General features: G+C 43.3%; 2 protein-coding genes and 1 non-coding gene across 5 annotated transcripts in view; 1 reads left to right on the forward strand and 2 right to left on the reverse strand.

Annotated features, from left to right (window-relative positions):
* The first annotated feature begins 240 nt into the window (after positions 1-240).
* Positions 241-2,242, forward strand: SPCS1 (signal peptidase complex subunit 1). The gene is made up of 4 exons (XM_070390733.1): positions 241-513; positions 836-895; positions 1,020-1,106; positions 1,757-2,242. Exons 1-4 carry the CDS (start codon positions 256-258, stop codon positions 1,880-1,882), a joined length of 531 nt encoding a protein of 176 aa, XP_070246834.1. The 5' UTR covers positions 241-255; the 3' UTR covers positions 1,883-2,242.
* Positions 2,243-6,205: 3,963 nt separating this feature from the next.
* The window catches only part of NEK4 (NIMA related kinase 4), a 33,076-nt gene continuing 23,742 nt past the window's right edge, over positions 6,206-15,539 (reverse strand). For all 3 annotated transcript variants that reach the window (XM_070390739.1, XM_070390738.1, XM_070390737.1), the window contains 3 exons: positions 14,541-14,746; positions 13,391-13,524; positions 6,206-7,301 (listed from right to left, as the gene is read on the reverse strand). In XM_070390739.1, the coding sequence (XP_070246840.1) occupies positions 7,209-7,301; positions 13,391-13,524; positions 14,541-14,746 (433 nt within the window). In that variant the 3' untranslated portion in view covers positions 6,206-7,208. The remainder of the gene's footprint in view (positions 7,302-13,390; positions 13,525-14,540; positions 14,747-15,539) is intronic.
* LOC138992860 (small nucleolar RNA SNORA2/SNORA34 family) lies at positions 8,337-8,470 on the reverse strand. The gene has a single exon (XR_011468184.1). It is a non-coding gene; the product is annotated as a small nucleolar RNA SNORA2/SNORA34 family (small nucleolar RNA).

Genomic DNA, 15,539 nt, shown 5'->3' on the forward strand with positions numbered 1-15,539 from the left:
GCGCCACCGGGCAGCCCCTGCGCCGGGGTCCTCGCCACACAAAGCCCGTCGCCATGGAGATGGGGCGCGCGCCGGCGGCCGTTGAGTCGCGGAGGCGCCGTGCAGGACAGTGTAGGGAGCCGGGGCCGCGGTTCCCAGCACCTGACAGCACCGACGGCGAACCGGTCCCCGGCGCGCAATGGCTCGGCTAGGCCGCCGCGGTCCCCACCTCAGCGGGCAGGACGTCGGGCTCCCGTGAGCGCTGGGCGCCTAGCGATGGAGCGGGGCGGGGCCTCGGGCCGGCCGGGTCTGTGTGAAACATCCGCTTCCGGGGCTGCGGCCATCGCTCCACCCGGCTCGAGAGGCTCGCCGCGCCGTGCCTGGGACCAGTCCCCAAAGCATACGGCCCCTGAGTCGCAGCCGCCTTCGCCTCGCTCCCGGACGCCGTCGCCTCGCTCCCGGACGCCAGCATTCTGCTGCCCGCGTCCTCAGCCAGCCATGCTGGAGCAACTGAGCTCGCTGCCCACGCAAATGGTGAGGGTGAGACCCGCCTCGGCCCCGGCAGCCTCGCCGCCGCTCGCCCGCTGGCAGCTTCGGAGTCCCTGTGGGAGACCCACCCGCTGCACCGCGGTTCCTGGCTCCGACTCCTGCCTTCCACTCTTCCCCTCCTCCCTTCCTCCGCGAGAATCCCCCCGCCCGTGCTCCGTTAGGGTGCTTCCGTTCCCCCGGGAAACCCAGCATTTCCTTGGGGAACCCCTGACGTTGGGTTGCCCGGTGCCAACGCTGTGAGACCAGGGCAGGAATGGTATCTCTTCGGTGATGGAACGAATCCTGCTTTGCTTTCCTTCACCTCTAGGATTACAAGGGCCAGAAGCTAGCTGAACAGATGTTTCAGGGAATTATTCTTTTTTCAGCAGTAAGTATTGACTTTTGCATAATCTTTGTTTGTTTGGGTTTGTGTGTGTGTGTGTGTGTGTGTGTGTGTGTGTGTGTGTCTTGTTCCCCCCAGACTGACTGTATTCAATATACTTTGTCTCTAGATAGTTGGATTTATCTACGGGTACGTGGCTGAACAGTTCGGGTGGACTGTCTATATAGTTATGGCTGGATTTGTTTTTTCGTGTTTGGTAAGAAATCTGTGGGTGTTTGAATATTAGTGGTAACTTGTGTTGTCTGAAGTGGGTTGTTTTGGTTGGACCTAAAACCAGCGCCAACTTTTCCTTCAATGTTTCCCCTTGCTACAGGGTCAGATGAGGAAAGCTGCATAAAAGGATACACCTCATTTTATTTTGGCAGCTGCTCCAAGCAATAATCTGAAAGTTAAAGCTAGCAGGAATTTTTAAAAAATATTTTTAAATTGATTTTTTAGGGAGGGTGGGCGAAGGATAGAGAGAGAGAAACATCATCAATCAGCTATGCCCACACTGGGGATCAAGCCTGCAACCCGGGCATGTGCCCTGACCTGGAATCAAACCTGTAACCCCTTGGTCCTGGGTTGTCTGTCGCTCAACCGCTGAGCCACACCAGCTGGGCCAAGTATTTTTTATGATCTTCACACTGCTCCCTCCCCTCCTTTATTTTGGCCCTTAAAGCCATATGTGTAAACAGTGAGGCTTGCATCACTTCAAGTATCTTGTCTGAGCAGTGGCATGGTTTTCATACGAATGTCATTTGGTGGTTGGTTTTACCTTTAGTGTAGGAGTCATTTGGGAACCAGGCATTATACATAATGCTGTTTAGTGGCTACAACTGATTCATTTTCTCTGTTCTGGCTCAGCTGACACTTCCTCCATGGCCCATTTATCGCCGGCACCCCCTCAAGTGGTTACCAGTTCAAGACTCAGGCACAGAAGACAAGAAACCAGGGGAAAGAAAAGTTAAAAGGCATGCTAAAAATAATTGATCGAGGGTTTACATGATTCAGCTCTATTATTGCACCTGCTTTTGTATCCTGTGAGATGAGCTAAATTTTCACACCCAAAACACAAGCTAAAAACCACCTATGCTCCTACGGTACAGCTGTTATAGATTTTTTTTCTCTTTATATTTCACTTCTCGGTTGGGCTTTGACTTGTACATATTTTAGACCTCTTCATAGTTTCTTTGAAATGGAGAACAGAAAATACAAGTATGCAAAGTTTCTTTCAGGTCTACAAAAGTAATATTTGCTTCATAAATGGTAGTACAACTTAATTATCAAAGTTTTATAATTCATTACTAAGCTGTTCGAATATTTTCAATTAAAACTCACAGTGCAAGTCTATGCCTGAAGTCTTTTATTCATTGTTCTGCTAGCAAGATTACTAGTAAAAGCCAAAGTTAGAAGCTCATAGTTCTGAATGTGTCAGTAAGCCCCATTTCTAATTAAAAACAGCAAGCACCTAATGAAAAAATTTATGAATGTAAATTTATGATGAAGTATTATTTAAGTACCACTAAAGGCTGATGTTAAGCAGAAAACATTTCATTATTCTTTACCTGAGATGGACCAGAGTGAAAACCTATCCTATCTAATAAAAGAGAAACATGGTAATTAGCCGTACGGCTGCCGCTACCCTTCCCATTGGCTAATCAGCATATCCTTATGCAAATTAACTGCCAGCCAAGATGGCGGCCGGCAGCCAGGCAGCTGACGTGAACAGGGAGGCTTGCTTGCTTCAGTGACGGAGGAAGCCAGGTTCCCCGCCTGCCTTGCCAGCCTCTCAGCTGCTCTCTAAGAAACACAGTAACAAATATAGAAGCTAAACAAAACCCCAGAAACCTCCTTTCAGTCAGCCAGGCTTCAGCCAGCAGGACCACAACATTGTTTCAAATACAGAAGGTAAACAAAGGCCAGAAACCTGCTTTCAGCAGCGGAGGCCTCATAGCTGGAGCCGAGCCTCAGCGCTAAAGCTGGCCCAGAATAAAAAGAAAAAGAAAAAAAGGAGCGGTTGGGAGCTTCAGTCACCCGCCAGCCTGAAAACGGCCCTCAGCCCCTCATCCAGGCTTGGCCAGGCACCCCAGTGGGGACCCCCACCCTGATCCAGGACACCCTTCAGGGCAAACCAGCCAGCCCCCACCCATGCACCAGGCCTCTATTCTATATAGTAAAAGGGTAATATGCCTCCCAGCACCGGGATCAGCGTGACAGGGCGCAGCGCCCAAACCCCCTGATCGGCCCTGCTCTGTGTGTGACGGGGTGGAGCCACAACCTCCCTATCCACCCTGCTCTGTTTGTGACAGGGCAAGGCGCCCCAACCCCCTGATCAGCCCTGTTCTGTGCCTGATAGTGGGGAGCTCCCCAACTCCCTGATTGCCCTGCGGCTCTGTGTGTGACAGGGTGCAGTGCCCCCCCCCGCCCCCGCCCCCGCCACGGGCCCTGCTTTGTGTGTGACGGGGTAGAGCCATAACCTCCCCATTGGCCCTGCCCTGAGTGTGACAGTGGCGGTGCCCCAACCCTCTGATCAGCCCTGCTCTGTGGGTGATAGAGGGCAGCGCCCCAACTCCCCCCACAGGCCCTACTCTGTGTGTGACGGGGTAGAGCCATAACCTCCCCATCGGCCTAGCCCTGAGTGTGACAGGGTGCGGCGCCCCAACCCCCTGATCCGCCCTGCTCTGTGTGTGACAGGGAGTGGTGCCCCAACTCCCCTATCGGCCCTGCTCTGTGCGTGACAGGGGGGAGCTCCTCAACCCCCTGATCGGCCCTGCTCTGTGCGTGACGGGGTGGTGCCGCAACCTTCCCATCGACCCTGCCTTGAGTATGACGGGGCGGTGCCCCAACCCCCCAATTGGCCCTACCCTGAGCGTGACTAGCGGTGGCATTGCAACCTCCCGATCCGCCCTGCTCTGTGCATGACAGGGGGCGGCACCCCAACTCCCCAATCGGCCCTGCTCTGAGCCTGACCAAGGGCTGCACCTAGGGATTGGGCCTGCCCTCTGCCACCCGGGAGCAGGCCTAAACCAGCAGGTCGTTATCTCCCGAGGGGTCCCAGACTGTGAGAGGGCACAGGCCGGGCTGAGGGGCCCTCCCTCCCCCCCGAGTGCACAAATTTTTGTGCACCGGGCCTCTAGTCCTATATAATAAAAGGGTAATAATGCAAATTGACCCAATGGCGGAACAAACAGGTCGCTATGATGCACACTGACCACCAGGGGGCAGATGCTCAACACAGGAGCTGCCCCCTGGTGGTCAGTGCGCTCCCACAGGGGGAATGCTGCTCAGCCACAAGCTAGGCTGACGGCTTAGGTCCGCTCCCTTTGAGGAGCTCCGGGACTGCTAAAGGGTGCAGGCTGGGCTGAGACCCGCCCCCCTTCCTCCTCCCCCTATTGCACTAATGTCATGCACCAGGCCTCTAGTGAAGTCATAAATTCCTTTTAAATTTTCCAGAAGGCTGAAGAGAAAGTTTTCTAAAGGTCTTATGTGAGGGGGAGGGTTATTATAGGTAATATTCTATTTCTCAATACCAGGATATAGGACTTCCAAACTGTGAGTTTAAGAAAAAGGGAGCAAAGACCTTAATACAGCAAAAGTCAGGAAAGTTTTTTTAAAAAGGAAGGCAGAAATACATAGATCAAATATATCAATCTACACTAATAAAAGACAAATATGCAAATTGACTGTACCTTTGCTATGCCTTAAGCCACGCCCACCACCCGATCAGAGAGACTATATGCAAATTAACCCAACCAAGATGGCGGCCGGCAGCCACAGAGCTGGAGCAAGCAGGTTTGGTTGCCCCAATGATGGAGGAAGCCAAGCTTCCCGCCTGCCCTGACCGGCTCTGAGCTCCTCTCAAGGCTACAAAGTTTCAATTATAGAAGGTAAATAAATCCCAGAATAAAAGAAAAAAAGGAGAGGCTGGGAGCTTCCGTCGCTGGGGGGGCTTGGCCAGCCTGAAAACGGCCCTCAGCCCCTCACCCAGGCTGGCCAGGCACCGCAGTGGGGACCCCCCCCCACCCTAAAGGGGGTGTGGCCAGCCTGCAAACAGCCATCAGCCCCTCACCCAGGCTGGCCAGGCCCAGTGGGGATCCCCACCCTGATCCGGGACACCCTTCAGGGCAAACCAGCCGGCCCCCACCCATGCACCAGGCCTCTATCCTATATAATAAAAGGATAATATGCAACTGACCCTAACAGCAGAACGGCTGGGAATGACTGGTCACTATGACACACACTGACCACCAGGGGGCAGACGCTCAATGCAGGAGCTGCCCCCTGGTGGTCAGTGCACTCCCACAGGGGGAGCTCTGCTCAGCCACAAGCCAAGGTGATGGCTGCCAGTACAGTGGTGGTGGTGGGAGCCTCTCCCGCCTCCTCAGCAGCACTAAGGATGTCCAACTGCAGCTTACGCCTGCTCCCCGCTGGCAAGTGGACATCCCCCGAGGGCTCCCAGGCTGCCAGAGGGATGTCTGATTGCCAGCTTAGGCCCAGTTCCCCCGGGGAGCGGGCCTAAGCCAGCAGGTGGTCATCCCTCAAGGGGTCCCAGACTGCGAGAGGGCACAGGCCGGGCTGAGGGGACCCCCCCCCCCCCCACCCCCAGTGCACAAATTTTTGTTCACCGGGCCTCTAGTAAGTATAATAAATGTGGTTTAAAAGTTAGGAACAGGAGCTTTTTTTCATTCTAAGAAAATATGTACAACTTTATATCAATAAGTTAGAAAACGTATTTCTGAAATGTGCAAGAAATGGTGAATAACTCAGGAAGACCAAGGATTTGCCCCCATCTAGGCATTGGGGCTAGATGTGTTTTTTTATTTATCTTTATTGTTGAAACTATTAACAGGTGTCCTCTTTTTTCCCCCCATTGGGACTAGATGGTTTTATAGTTGAGTTCTAACAAACCCTTCAGAGTGAAAATAAGAGGTCTCCGAAACCAGGCTATGAGCATTATAAGGACAGGGAGTATTGTTTAAGTCATCACTATATTCCCAACTCCAGAAATAGCACCTAGCAAAACAGTAAATAAAGATCTGTTAAGTGACTAGAAAGGAAACATTTCATTAGAGTATTTTATGTGTGTATATATTTTCAAAGAAGATACATTTTAAAAAAATATTTTTTGATTTCAGACAGAAAGGGAAAGAGAGAGAGAAACATCAATGATGCGAAAAATCATCAATCGGCTGCCTCCTGCATGCCCCCTACTGGGGATGGAACCCACAGTCTGAGCATGTACCTTGACCAGGAATCAAATCATGACCTCCAGGTTCATGGGTCGCCACTCAACCACATAGCCATACCAGCCAGGCGAGAAGATACATTTTTAATTATTAAAAAAAAAAAATTTCTGGAGCAGAATTCATTTTTAGAGTCTCGAATACAGAGGTGAAAATTTACTAATCAATACTTATTTTAAAAAACTGTTTCCTAGGTGGGCAATACCCCTCATAAATAACTAACAGGTAATACATAAACATACATTTGAAACATGGGAAGACAACCAATATCTTGATGTACAAGAAGCCAAACTTGAGAGAGAAATGTCCAACATAACTAAAAGGAGCTGGACTCTACTTATAAATTGCTTAACTGGAAAAGGAATAAGTGTTTAAGAAATGTATTCCCTCATGGAGAAATCTAAAAAAAAAAAAGCATATAAAAACATTCATTTACAAAGCCAAAATATCTCTTAGTTTCAATTCTTATATACCCTAGGTGAGGTGCATATTACATGAAAATACAATGTTAAATGTCCATCAGTAAAGAGGAATTCAATTGCTGAAGTACTAGATACAACTTCATGTTCTTTAAATATACTCCTAGAATCTTGAATTTATTTTTTCCAAAATAATTTATCAACTACTACCTAAGGTTATTAACAATGACAAGTAGTATCACTGGACATATGTCATTTATTTCTCCTATTGCTTTTATCACTGCAGTATAATATAAAACTTTCAATCCAATATTATATGGTCCTGTATTCAAGCTAATTAATACCTTAAAAAAATAAAGTTCTAGATATAAAATTGGTGGTTTAAGGCTCAGTAAGTAACCAAACAAAGTCTTATAACAGATTTTTCTTCACAAAGAGAATAAGACAGCCAAAGGTTCTTTCTGTTGTGAGTTTGCTTCATATTCCATTGGTCTGTCCCTTTTTTTTTTCCCCAGTAAAAAACAAAACAAAAAACCACCCAAGAGATATAAAGATGGTGAATAGCCTCCAACCATCATTATAAGTTTGTTTCTGTTTAAGCCAAAAACTTTTGAATATAAGTCTTTAGCTCTGGCAGCAGATTAGAATAAATTCTCAAAAATTCACATTTTCTTCAAAAAATTTCAATTGGCGAGCTTTCACACTGTAAGTCGTATACTTTTCACCCATATGCTCCTGCAAACGTACCTATTTGGGAAACAAGAAAATCAGTATGTAGTAGAAAAAATATTTCTCTAATCTTAGAAGAACAGCTTTACTAAGCATGACACCAAAGGTGAATATCATATGGGTAAATACTAAGTATATTTATATAAAATAAAATAAAATTTGAACTTCAAGATATCAAAAAATAGTCCTAAGAAATTAAAAAGCAAACAATAAACTAGCAAAAATATTTTCAACATACATGCAAAATATATTAATATACAGATGTCCTCCCCTGGCTGGTGTGCTCAGTGGTTAGAGCGCCAGCCCACGCACTGAAGGGTTGCGGGTTCAATTCCCAGTCAGGCCAAGGTTGCAGGCTTGATCCCATGGTCTAGTTGGGGTGCATGTGGGAAGCAGCTAATCAATGTGTGTGTCTCACATTGATGTTTCTCCCTCCCTCCCTCCCTCCCTCCCTCCCTCCCACTCTTTCTAAAAATCAATGGAAAATACATCTTCAGATGAGAACCACAACAAAATATGTGTATATATATCTGGTGTCCCCCAAAAATGTATACATACACTTTGAATACTTTTAAAGGCAGTGTTTATTAAAATAATGTAATTTTCAAAACTGAACTATCAGCTGTGTGTATACATTTTTTGGGACACTGTATATATATATATATGTGTTAGCATATATTAGTATATAAAGAGCTCTTAGAATCAATAAAACTAGTGTTTTATTGAACATCAGAATTGATAAAACAACAAAATCAATCCCATATGTAATTCAACAAAGGCATTTACAAAATAATACAAATAACCAATTAATATATAGAAAATCCAAGACTAGAAATCAAGAAAATTTACTATGTGACACTATGTTGAAAAAAATGCCTGAAATTAGCAGATGTGTTAAACAGATATGGACCTCCTGATATAATGTACTAAGGACACATCATCACTTCTGTAATATTCCTGCCAAAAATGCATAATCTGAATCTACTCAAGAGGTCAAACAAATCCAAACAGGCATTTTATAAAGTACATGGCATATACTCTTTTTTTTTCTTTCTATGTTTCTTCCAATTGAATTGGCCATTCCCACTGGGTCCTGAATGGCCAACAAACCACAGGAAGACATTGCTCTTGGCTCCTGTTTGAAACCAACAGCTACAAAAAAACCAGTGGTCTTGATTCAGGGCCTAATGGCATATACTCTTTAAAAATGTCAAGGTAGTAAAAAACAAAGACTGGGTAATTGTTCCATATTAAAGGAGATGTAACAACTGAAATGTAAACCTAATTGGTTCCACATGTGGTAGGACAGCACAAGGAGCTCTGCAGTTGGAAAAATCCCTGAAAATGGCCCTATGGGCATACAGCAAAAAAGATACTTCCCACCCCCCAAGATAATCTAAAAATAAGATTGGTGAGAATCTATAGTATATGAATTAAGATCAACTGCCTACCTCTCCACTCCCAGCCCTAATGAGACAAAAAGTACATCAGCCTGGTGAAGCCAACAAAACAGGGCTGTTTCCCCCAACTTCCAGTCAGAAGGCTATGTTCCTGGAAGAGGCAGGATATCAGAATATCTATCTCATCCTGCCCCCCGTACCTGTTGTTGGTAAGTTTTGGAAGAGTGCAGCCAAGAGGTGGGAGTTTCCTTCTTACACCCAGCTTGACTTGTAGGAAGGAGGCTCGACCTTGGGTACAGGACACTGAAAATAGTGGAGTCCTAATCTGCCTTTGCCCAAGACTGGGTGAAGCATGCTGAGAAGACCAGACTGAAGCCCCTCTACCCCCACAGAGCTTTTTTTCCCCCAAAATATATTATTGATTTTAGAGAGGAAGGGAAAGCTCCGGGGAGAGAGAGACTCATAGACTGGCTGCCTCCTGCACACCCCCCACCAGGGATAGCCCATAACCGGGGCATGTGACCTTGACTGGAATCAAATCCGGAACCCGTCAGTCCACAGGCCAATGCTCTATCCACTGAGCAAAACCAGCTAGGGCCCACAGAGCTTTTACTTTTTATAATATGTTTTTATTGATTTCTTTTAGAGAGAGAGGAAGGGAGAGAGATAGAGAGATAGAAATATCGATGAGAGAGAAACATCAAAGATGGGCCCCTACCGGAGATTGAGCCTGCAACCAGGGCATGTGCCCTGACCGGGAATCGAACTGGTAACCTCTTGGTTCGATGCTCAACTACTGAACCACACAGGCCAGGCCCACAGAACTTTTAAAGTAGGGATATCACTCAGAAACAAGCATGCTAATTGTCCTCACACCTCAACTCCAGAGCTTTGCTCACAGATTTTACCTGGAATCTTTTCTTAAATGAACTGACTTCATTTGAAGCAGACTATGGAAAATTCAAGCCTAAAGGTGTTCTCAATAGAACAAAACAAAACAAAAAGGAGGAGGTAGTGGTGAAAGGCAACGGGGAGGAGACTGTAGATTCATTGGATATATAGGTTAAATTGTAGGCTACTTTCATGGAAACAAACAAGAAGCTGGGAGGACCTTCCCTGGGGTCAGAACCATTCTCAAACATTGACCTTTTGAACTATCCCTTCAAAGGAGTCTGAATTAGATTGGATCAATCTGTAGCACAATTTATGCCCCAGGGCATTGTGGAAAACAGCAGAGCAATCAGCTGACAACTAAAAAACCTTAACAGCTGGGTGAGGTCAGGGAAAAGGAGAGTATCAAGAGAGCTCTCCCAAACCCTGTCATTCCAAGGTGGCTGTGGACATGCCCAAGGTTGCACCCACTGAGGGGCAATATCAGAGGCTTTACACTGTAGGGAAAGGAGGAAGGGGTAAAATAGACCTCACTAAAATAATCCAGCTAATTACTAAACAATTGAATAACAGTAACAACCCTCACTCCCAGGGAGGCCAGTAACCAAAGTTACAAAAACACTAGTGGCCCAGTGAACGGATTCATTCATGTTGAAAGGAAATTAATTAGAAGAAAGATTCATGTGGTAATTACATTACTGCAAAAAGTTACATGTCAAAATAGTATACGTAAGATAGCATCATAAAGTTAAAACACATGTGCGACTGGCACCAGCGAGAGCTTTATAAGTATCGTGCATGCATGACTCATTTATTTTTAAATTACCAGTGCACGTCATATGTACTGGCTGGCCGGCCACTTAGCCTTTTATATATATAGATGTCTAAAATTTCCAGTTTCCAAAAGAAAGTTAGGAGACATGCAAAGAAACAAGGTCTGACATGTACACTGGGGGGGGGGGGGGGGGGAAGCATGCAAAGAGAAACTGCCTGTGAGAACAATCAGATGTTGGATTTAATGAAAAAAGACATCAAAATAGCCATTATAAACATGTTCACAAAAACTAAAGAAAGTCATGATTACAGAAGTAAAGTATGATGATAATGTCATATCAAAGAATATTAATAAAGAGAAATAAATTGTAAAAAGAACCAAATGGAAATTCTGGAATTAAAAAGTGCTGCAATAACAAAAGACTCACCAGAGGGGCTCTACAGTATGTTTGAACTAATGAAAGAATAAGGAAGCTTAGAGATATATCAATAAAGATTATGTAATCCACAGGACAGAGAGTAAAGAAAATAAACAGAGCCTCAGAGAAATGTGGGACACTATTTAAGCATACCAACACTGGTGTGATGGGAGGACCAGAGAAAAAAGAGAAAGAAAGAAGTAGAAAAATATTTAAAGAAACTAGAGGCTCAATGCACAAAATTCGTGCACTGGGGTGGGGGTGGGGTGTCCCTCAGCCCAGCCTGCACCCTCTCCAATCTGGGACCCCTCGAGGGATGTCCAATTGGACATCCCTCTCACAATCCGGTACTGCTGGCTCCCAACTGCTCACCTGCCTGATTGCCCCTAACCGCTTCTGCCTGCCAGCCTGATCACCCCCTAACCACTCCCCTATTGGTCTGCTTGGTAGAACCTATTAAACTATTTTTGCACCCCCCCAAAAAAAAACACACACCAAAAAAAAATTTAAAAAAACACACAAACAGAAACAGAGAACAGATTGGTGGTTGCCAGTGGTGGGGGGTGAGGGGTAAGGGAAATGGGTAGAGATGATCAAAAAGTACAAATTCCAGTTATAAAATAAGTTCTTGGGATATATGTATAGAACAGTGACTATACTTAATAATACTGTATTGTATATTTAAAGTTGCTAAGAGTAGATCATAAAAGTTCTCATCACAAGAAAAAAATATTTAACTATGACAGGTGACAAAGGGATGATTCACATCCTGGGTGGGAGAGAATAGGACAGCTCGAGATTTATCATGATACTCATGTAAGAATTTAAATGAAAAAACTTTTATTTATTTTGCCCTAGCTGGTTTGGCTCAGTGGATAGAGTGTTGGCCTGCGGACTGAAGGGTTCCAGGTTCGATTCCGGTCAAGGGAACATGACTGGGTTGCGGGCTCATCCACAGTAAGGGGTGTGCAGGAGGCAGCTGATCAATGATTCTCTCTCATCATTGATGTTTCTATCTCTCTCTCCCTCTCCCTTCCTCTCTGAAATCAATAAAAAATATATTTAAAAAAACCCTTTTATTTATTTTATTATTAATCCTCACCCAAGGATATGTTTTCATTGATTTGAGAAAGAGAGAAAGAGAAACACTGAGGTGAGAGAGAAACATTGAACAGCAGCTTCCTCACACACCACAATTAGGGTTGAACCCTCAAACTAGGCATGTGCCCTGACAGGGAATTGAACCCACCACCTTCTGGTGCATGGGACAATGTTCCAAACAACCAAGACATGCTGTCCAGGCTAATGATAAAATTTTTAGAAGAAAACATAGGAATAAATCTTTGTGATCTTAGGTTACACAAAGCCTTCTTAGATATGACACCAAAAGCACAAGCAACAAAATAGATACATTAAACTTCATCAGAATTAAAACCTTTTGTGGTACAAACAATGTCATTAGAAAGTGAAGAAACCACCACAGAATGGGAAAAACTTTTTGCAAATCATGCATCTGATAAAGAACTTGTATCCAGAATATATAAAGAACTCTTACAACTCAACAATAAAAATACAAATAACAATTTTAAAATGTGTAAAAGATCAAAATAGACATGGCTCCAAAAAATATATAAAATAGCCAACAGGTACATGAAAGATTCTCCATGTCCATTATTCATTAGGAAAAAGCACATCAAAACCATAATGAGAAAATACTCTTGACCCACTAGAGGATGGCTATAACCAAAATGATGACAATAATAAGTGTTGACAAGGATGTGAAGAAATTAGAACCCTCACACATTACTGGTGGGAATATAAAATGAGGAAGCTGCTTTGGAAAACAGTCTGGCCATTCTTCAAAATGTTAAATATATACTTTCCATATGACTCAGCAATTTCTACTCGTAGATACATACCCAAGAAAAATGAAAACATATGTCTACACAAAAACTTATACATGAATGTTCATAGCAGCATTATTCATAATAGCCAAAAAGTGGAAACAATTTAAATGTCCATAAGCAGATAGACAAAACACGCTATAGCCATATAATTCTATGTAATAAAAGCATAGTATGCAAATTGTCCCCTCAACTGGGAGTTCATCTGAAAGTTCGACCAGGGGGCGGGGCGGCCGGGGGAAAGGAGGGAGTACCCGGACAGCAGCTGGCAACTGCCAGGGACCCTACTGTGCACACATTTTGTGCATTGGGCCTCTAGTGAACTATATTTGGCTATATAAAGGAGTAAAGTATGTGATACATGGATTATGTATTAAGCTAAGTAAAAGAAGCTAATCACAAAAGACAACATATTTTGTGTGATTCCAGTTCAATGAAATATCTAGAATAGACAAATCCATAGAGACAGAAATGTTAGTGGTTGCTCAGGGGTGGAGGGCTTTGGGGAGTGACTGCCAATGGGTACAAGGTTTCTTTAAGGAGTAATTAAATGTTCTAACATTGGTTGTGGTGATGGTGGTACAACTTTGAATATACTAAAAAACCACTGAATTGTACATTTTAAATGTGTAAAATGTAGGGAATGTTAATTACATTTCAAAAGGCTGTTAAAAAAATTTTACAGCATAAGCAGCTGACACAGCTAATAGGACACTCACCTCTCTCTTCAATTCATCCTCCTCTTCCAAAAGTTCATATACTTGCTCTAAAAGCTGAATCCCCAGGCTCTGGACTACATCAGCTCTCAAGATTTCAACTATTCTTCTGATCTTTTCAGAACCTGGAATGATAGCTTAAAAGTGATAACAAAGAGAGGGAAAAATGAATACTTCCACCATGGCACAAGAAGAATGCAATATGTTGTTTTTTTTAAATCTTGTCATGTTAAGATCTTTTTCATTTTGACAAGAGTTTAGTTTAATGACTTCATGTATTTTCAATGACTAAAATGTATATAGGCATACTTCAGAGATATTGCAGGTTTGTCACATGCATTTTTGGTTTTGCCAGTGCATATAAAAGTTATATTTACACTATACTGTGGTCAATGAAGTATGTAATAGTAATGATGTTTTTAAAAAATCAATGTGGCCCTAGCTGGTTTAGCTCAGTGGATAGAGCGTCGGTCTGCGGACTCAAGGATCCCAGATTCGATTCTGGCCAAGGGCACATACCCAGGTTGCGGGCTCGATCCCCAGTGTGGGGAGTGCAGGAGGCAGCCAATCAATGATTCTCTCTCATCATTGATGTTTCTATCTCTCTCTCCCTCTCCCTTCCTCTCTGAAATCAGTAAAAATTATTAAAAATAAAATAAAAAATCAATGTGTATACCTTAATTTAAAAATACTTTATTGCTAAAATTGCTGTCATCTGAGCCTGCGAAAAAAATGGCATCAATAGACTTGCTCAATGCAAGATTGCCATAAACCTTCAATTTGTAAAAAACACCATATCTGCAAAGTGCAATAAAGTGAAGCACAATAAAACAAGGTATGACTATATAAGAATTTATGCTTTATGTCTCATTATTACCTCCTAAACTTAAAAATGCACAACTGTCTAACTTGAAGAGAATCCATGTGAAAAATTCCAAACATGTATTTATCTACACATATTTTTAAAAATCAATTTTCATGCAACTTTTCAGGAACACAACTGTTACATAAAACAAGATATACCTTTTATGGAGATATCCAAATGAAAGAATAAAAAGACAAAACAATTTGCAAGCATTAGCTGCTCCTTGGTTTGACACATTTCTCCAATAAACATGCTCTCCAGTTTGCTGTAAAAGAATAAACTGATCACCTAAAGGTAGCTCTTTAAAATGGAGTTCCTCTGCCTGTTCTGCAACTTTCCCATGAAGTATCAGTGTGTCCCGATACTTCCGATGAAGTTTAAATTCTGACACTGGATCTGGTACTGGGAGATCCTCACAGTTCTCTTTAGAGTCCAGTTTTAGGGTCTGAGTCATCAATTGTACCAAATCACTCATTTCACTTGAATGACATTTCCTAGAAAAAACAAATTCCCCTTATTATTATTAAATTGACTTCATGAAAAGTTTTCATTAAGAAATGAGATGCCAAGGGTGGGGGTGGCAGGGAGAGGTCAATGGGGGGAAAAGGAGACATATGTAATACTTTAAACAAGAATTTTAAAAATAAATAAATGAATAATTAAAAATGAGATGCCAAATGACCAAATAACCTTTAGGAAGTTCTGCTTCCAAATGGTCAAGCAAGCTCCTGCAGACAGACCCTTCCATAAGTAACAAGTATAAAGGCTGAACATAACACAGAAATCAACTATATGAAGGCACTGGAGAATGTACAAAATCTGCGAGCAGATTCTGGAGGGAAGTCAACACCTTTTATCCTAAGGGAATGCCATAGGTGCTAAAGTACAATAGAAAACCCACAGTCTTTCTGGCCTGCAGAACCAAAGGACACAGTTCAAGACAACCACTGCCACCAGAAAGAGAGAGGAATCTTGGAAAGGGGAGAGCCAGAAAGAGGAAGCCCCAGAATTCTATAAATTCTGCCCAACTATCTCTAAATAACTTAACTTCATTCAAATACAAAGCTCAAGAATATTTAAAGAAATATAAAAATACCATGTTCTAATGAGAGAAAATTGACAATGTCTGGAATCCAGTCAAAAATACCAAACATGCAAAGAAGCAAGAAAATAGCACACATTTGTGAAAAGAAAAGAAGCAGATAATAGAAAAAGACCCAGAAGTAACACAAGTGATAGAATTAGTAAATAAAGACATTGAAGTTATTATAAGTAATAACTATAGAG

Source organism: Myotis yumanensis, unplaced genomic scaffold (genome assembly GCF_028538775.1).
Source record: "Myotis yumanensis isolate MYYU_CA2020_CCGP unplaced genomic scaffold, mMyoYum1.0.hap1 SCAF_14, whole genome shotgun sequence".
NCBI lineage: Eukaryota > Metazoa > Chordata > Mammalia > Chiroptera > Vespertilionidae > Myotis > Myotis yumanensis.

Bases quoted from the DNA above. Each gene is read 5' to 3' on its own strand.
- SPCS1 (XM_070390733.1), top strand. From the start codon at position 256: ATGGAGCGGGGCGGGGCCTCGGGCCGGCCGGGTCTGTGTGAAACATCC. The intron at 896-1,019 runs GTAAGTATTGAC...CTTTGTCTCTAG, and splicing joins GAATTATTCTTTTTTCAGCA to ATAGTTGGATTTATCTACGG. The intron at 1,107-1,756 runs GTAAGAAATCTG...GTTCTGGCTCAG, and splicing joins GATTTGTTTTTTCGTGTTTG to CTGACACTTCCTCCATGGCC.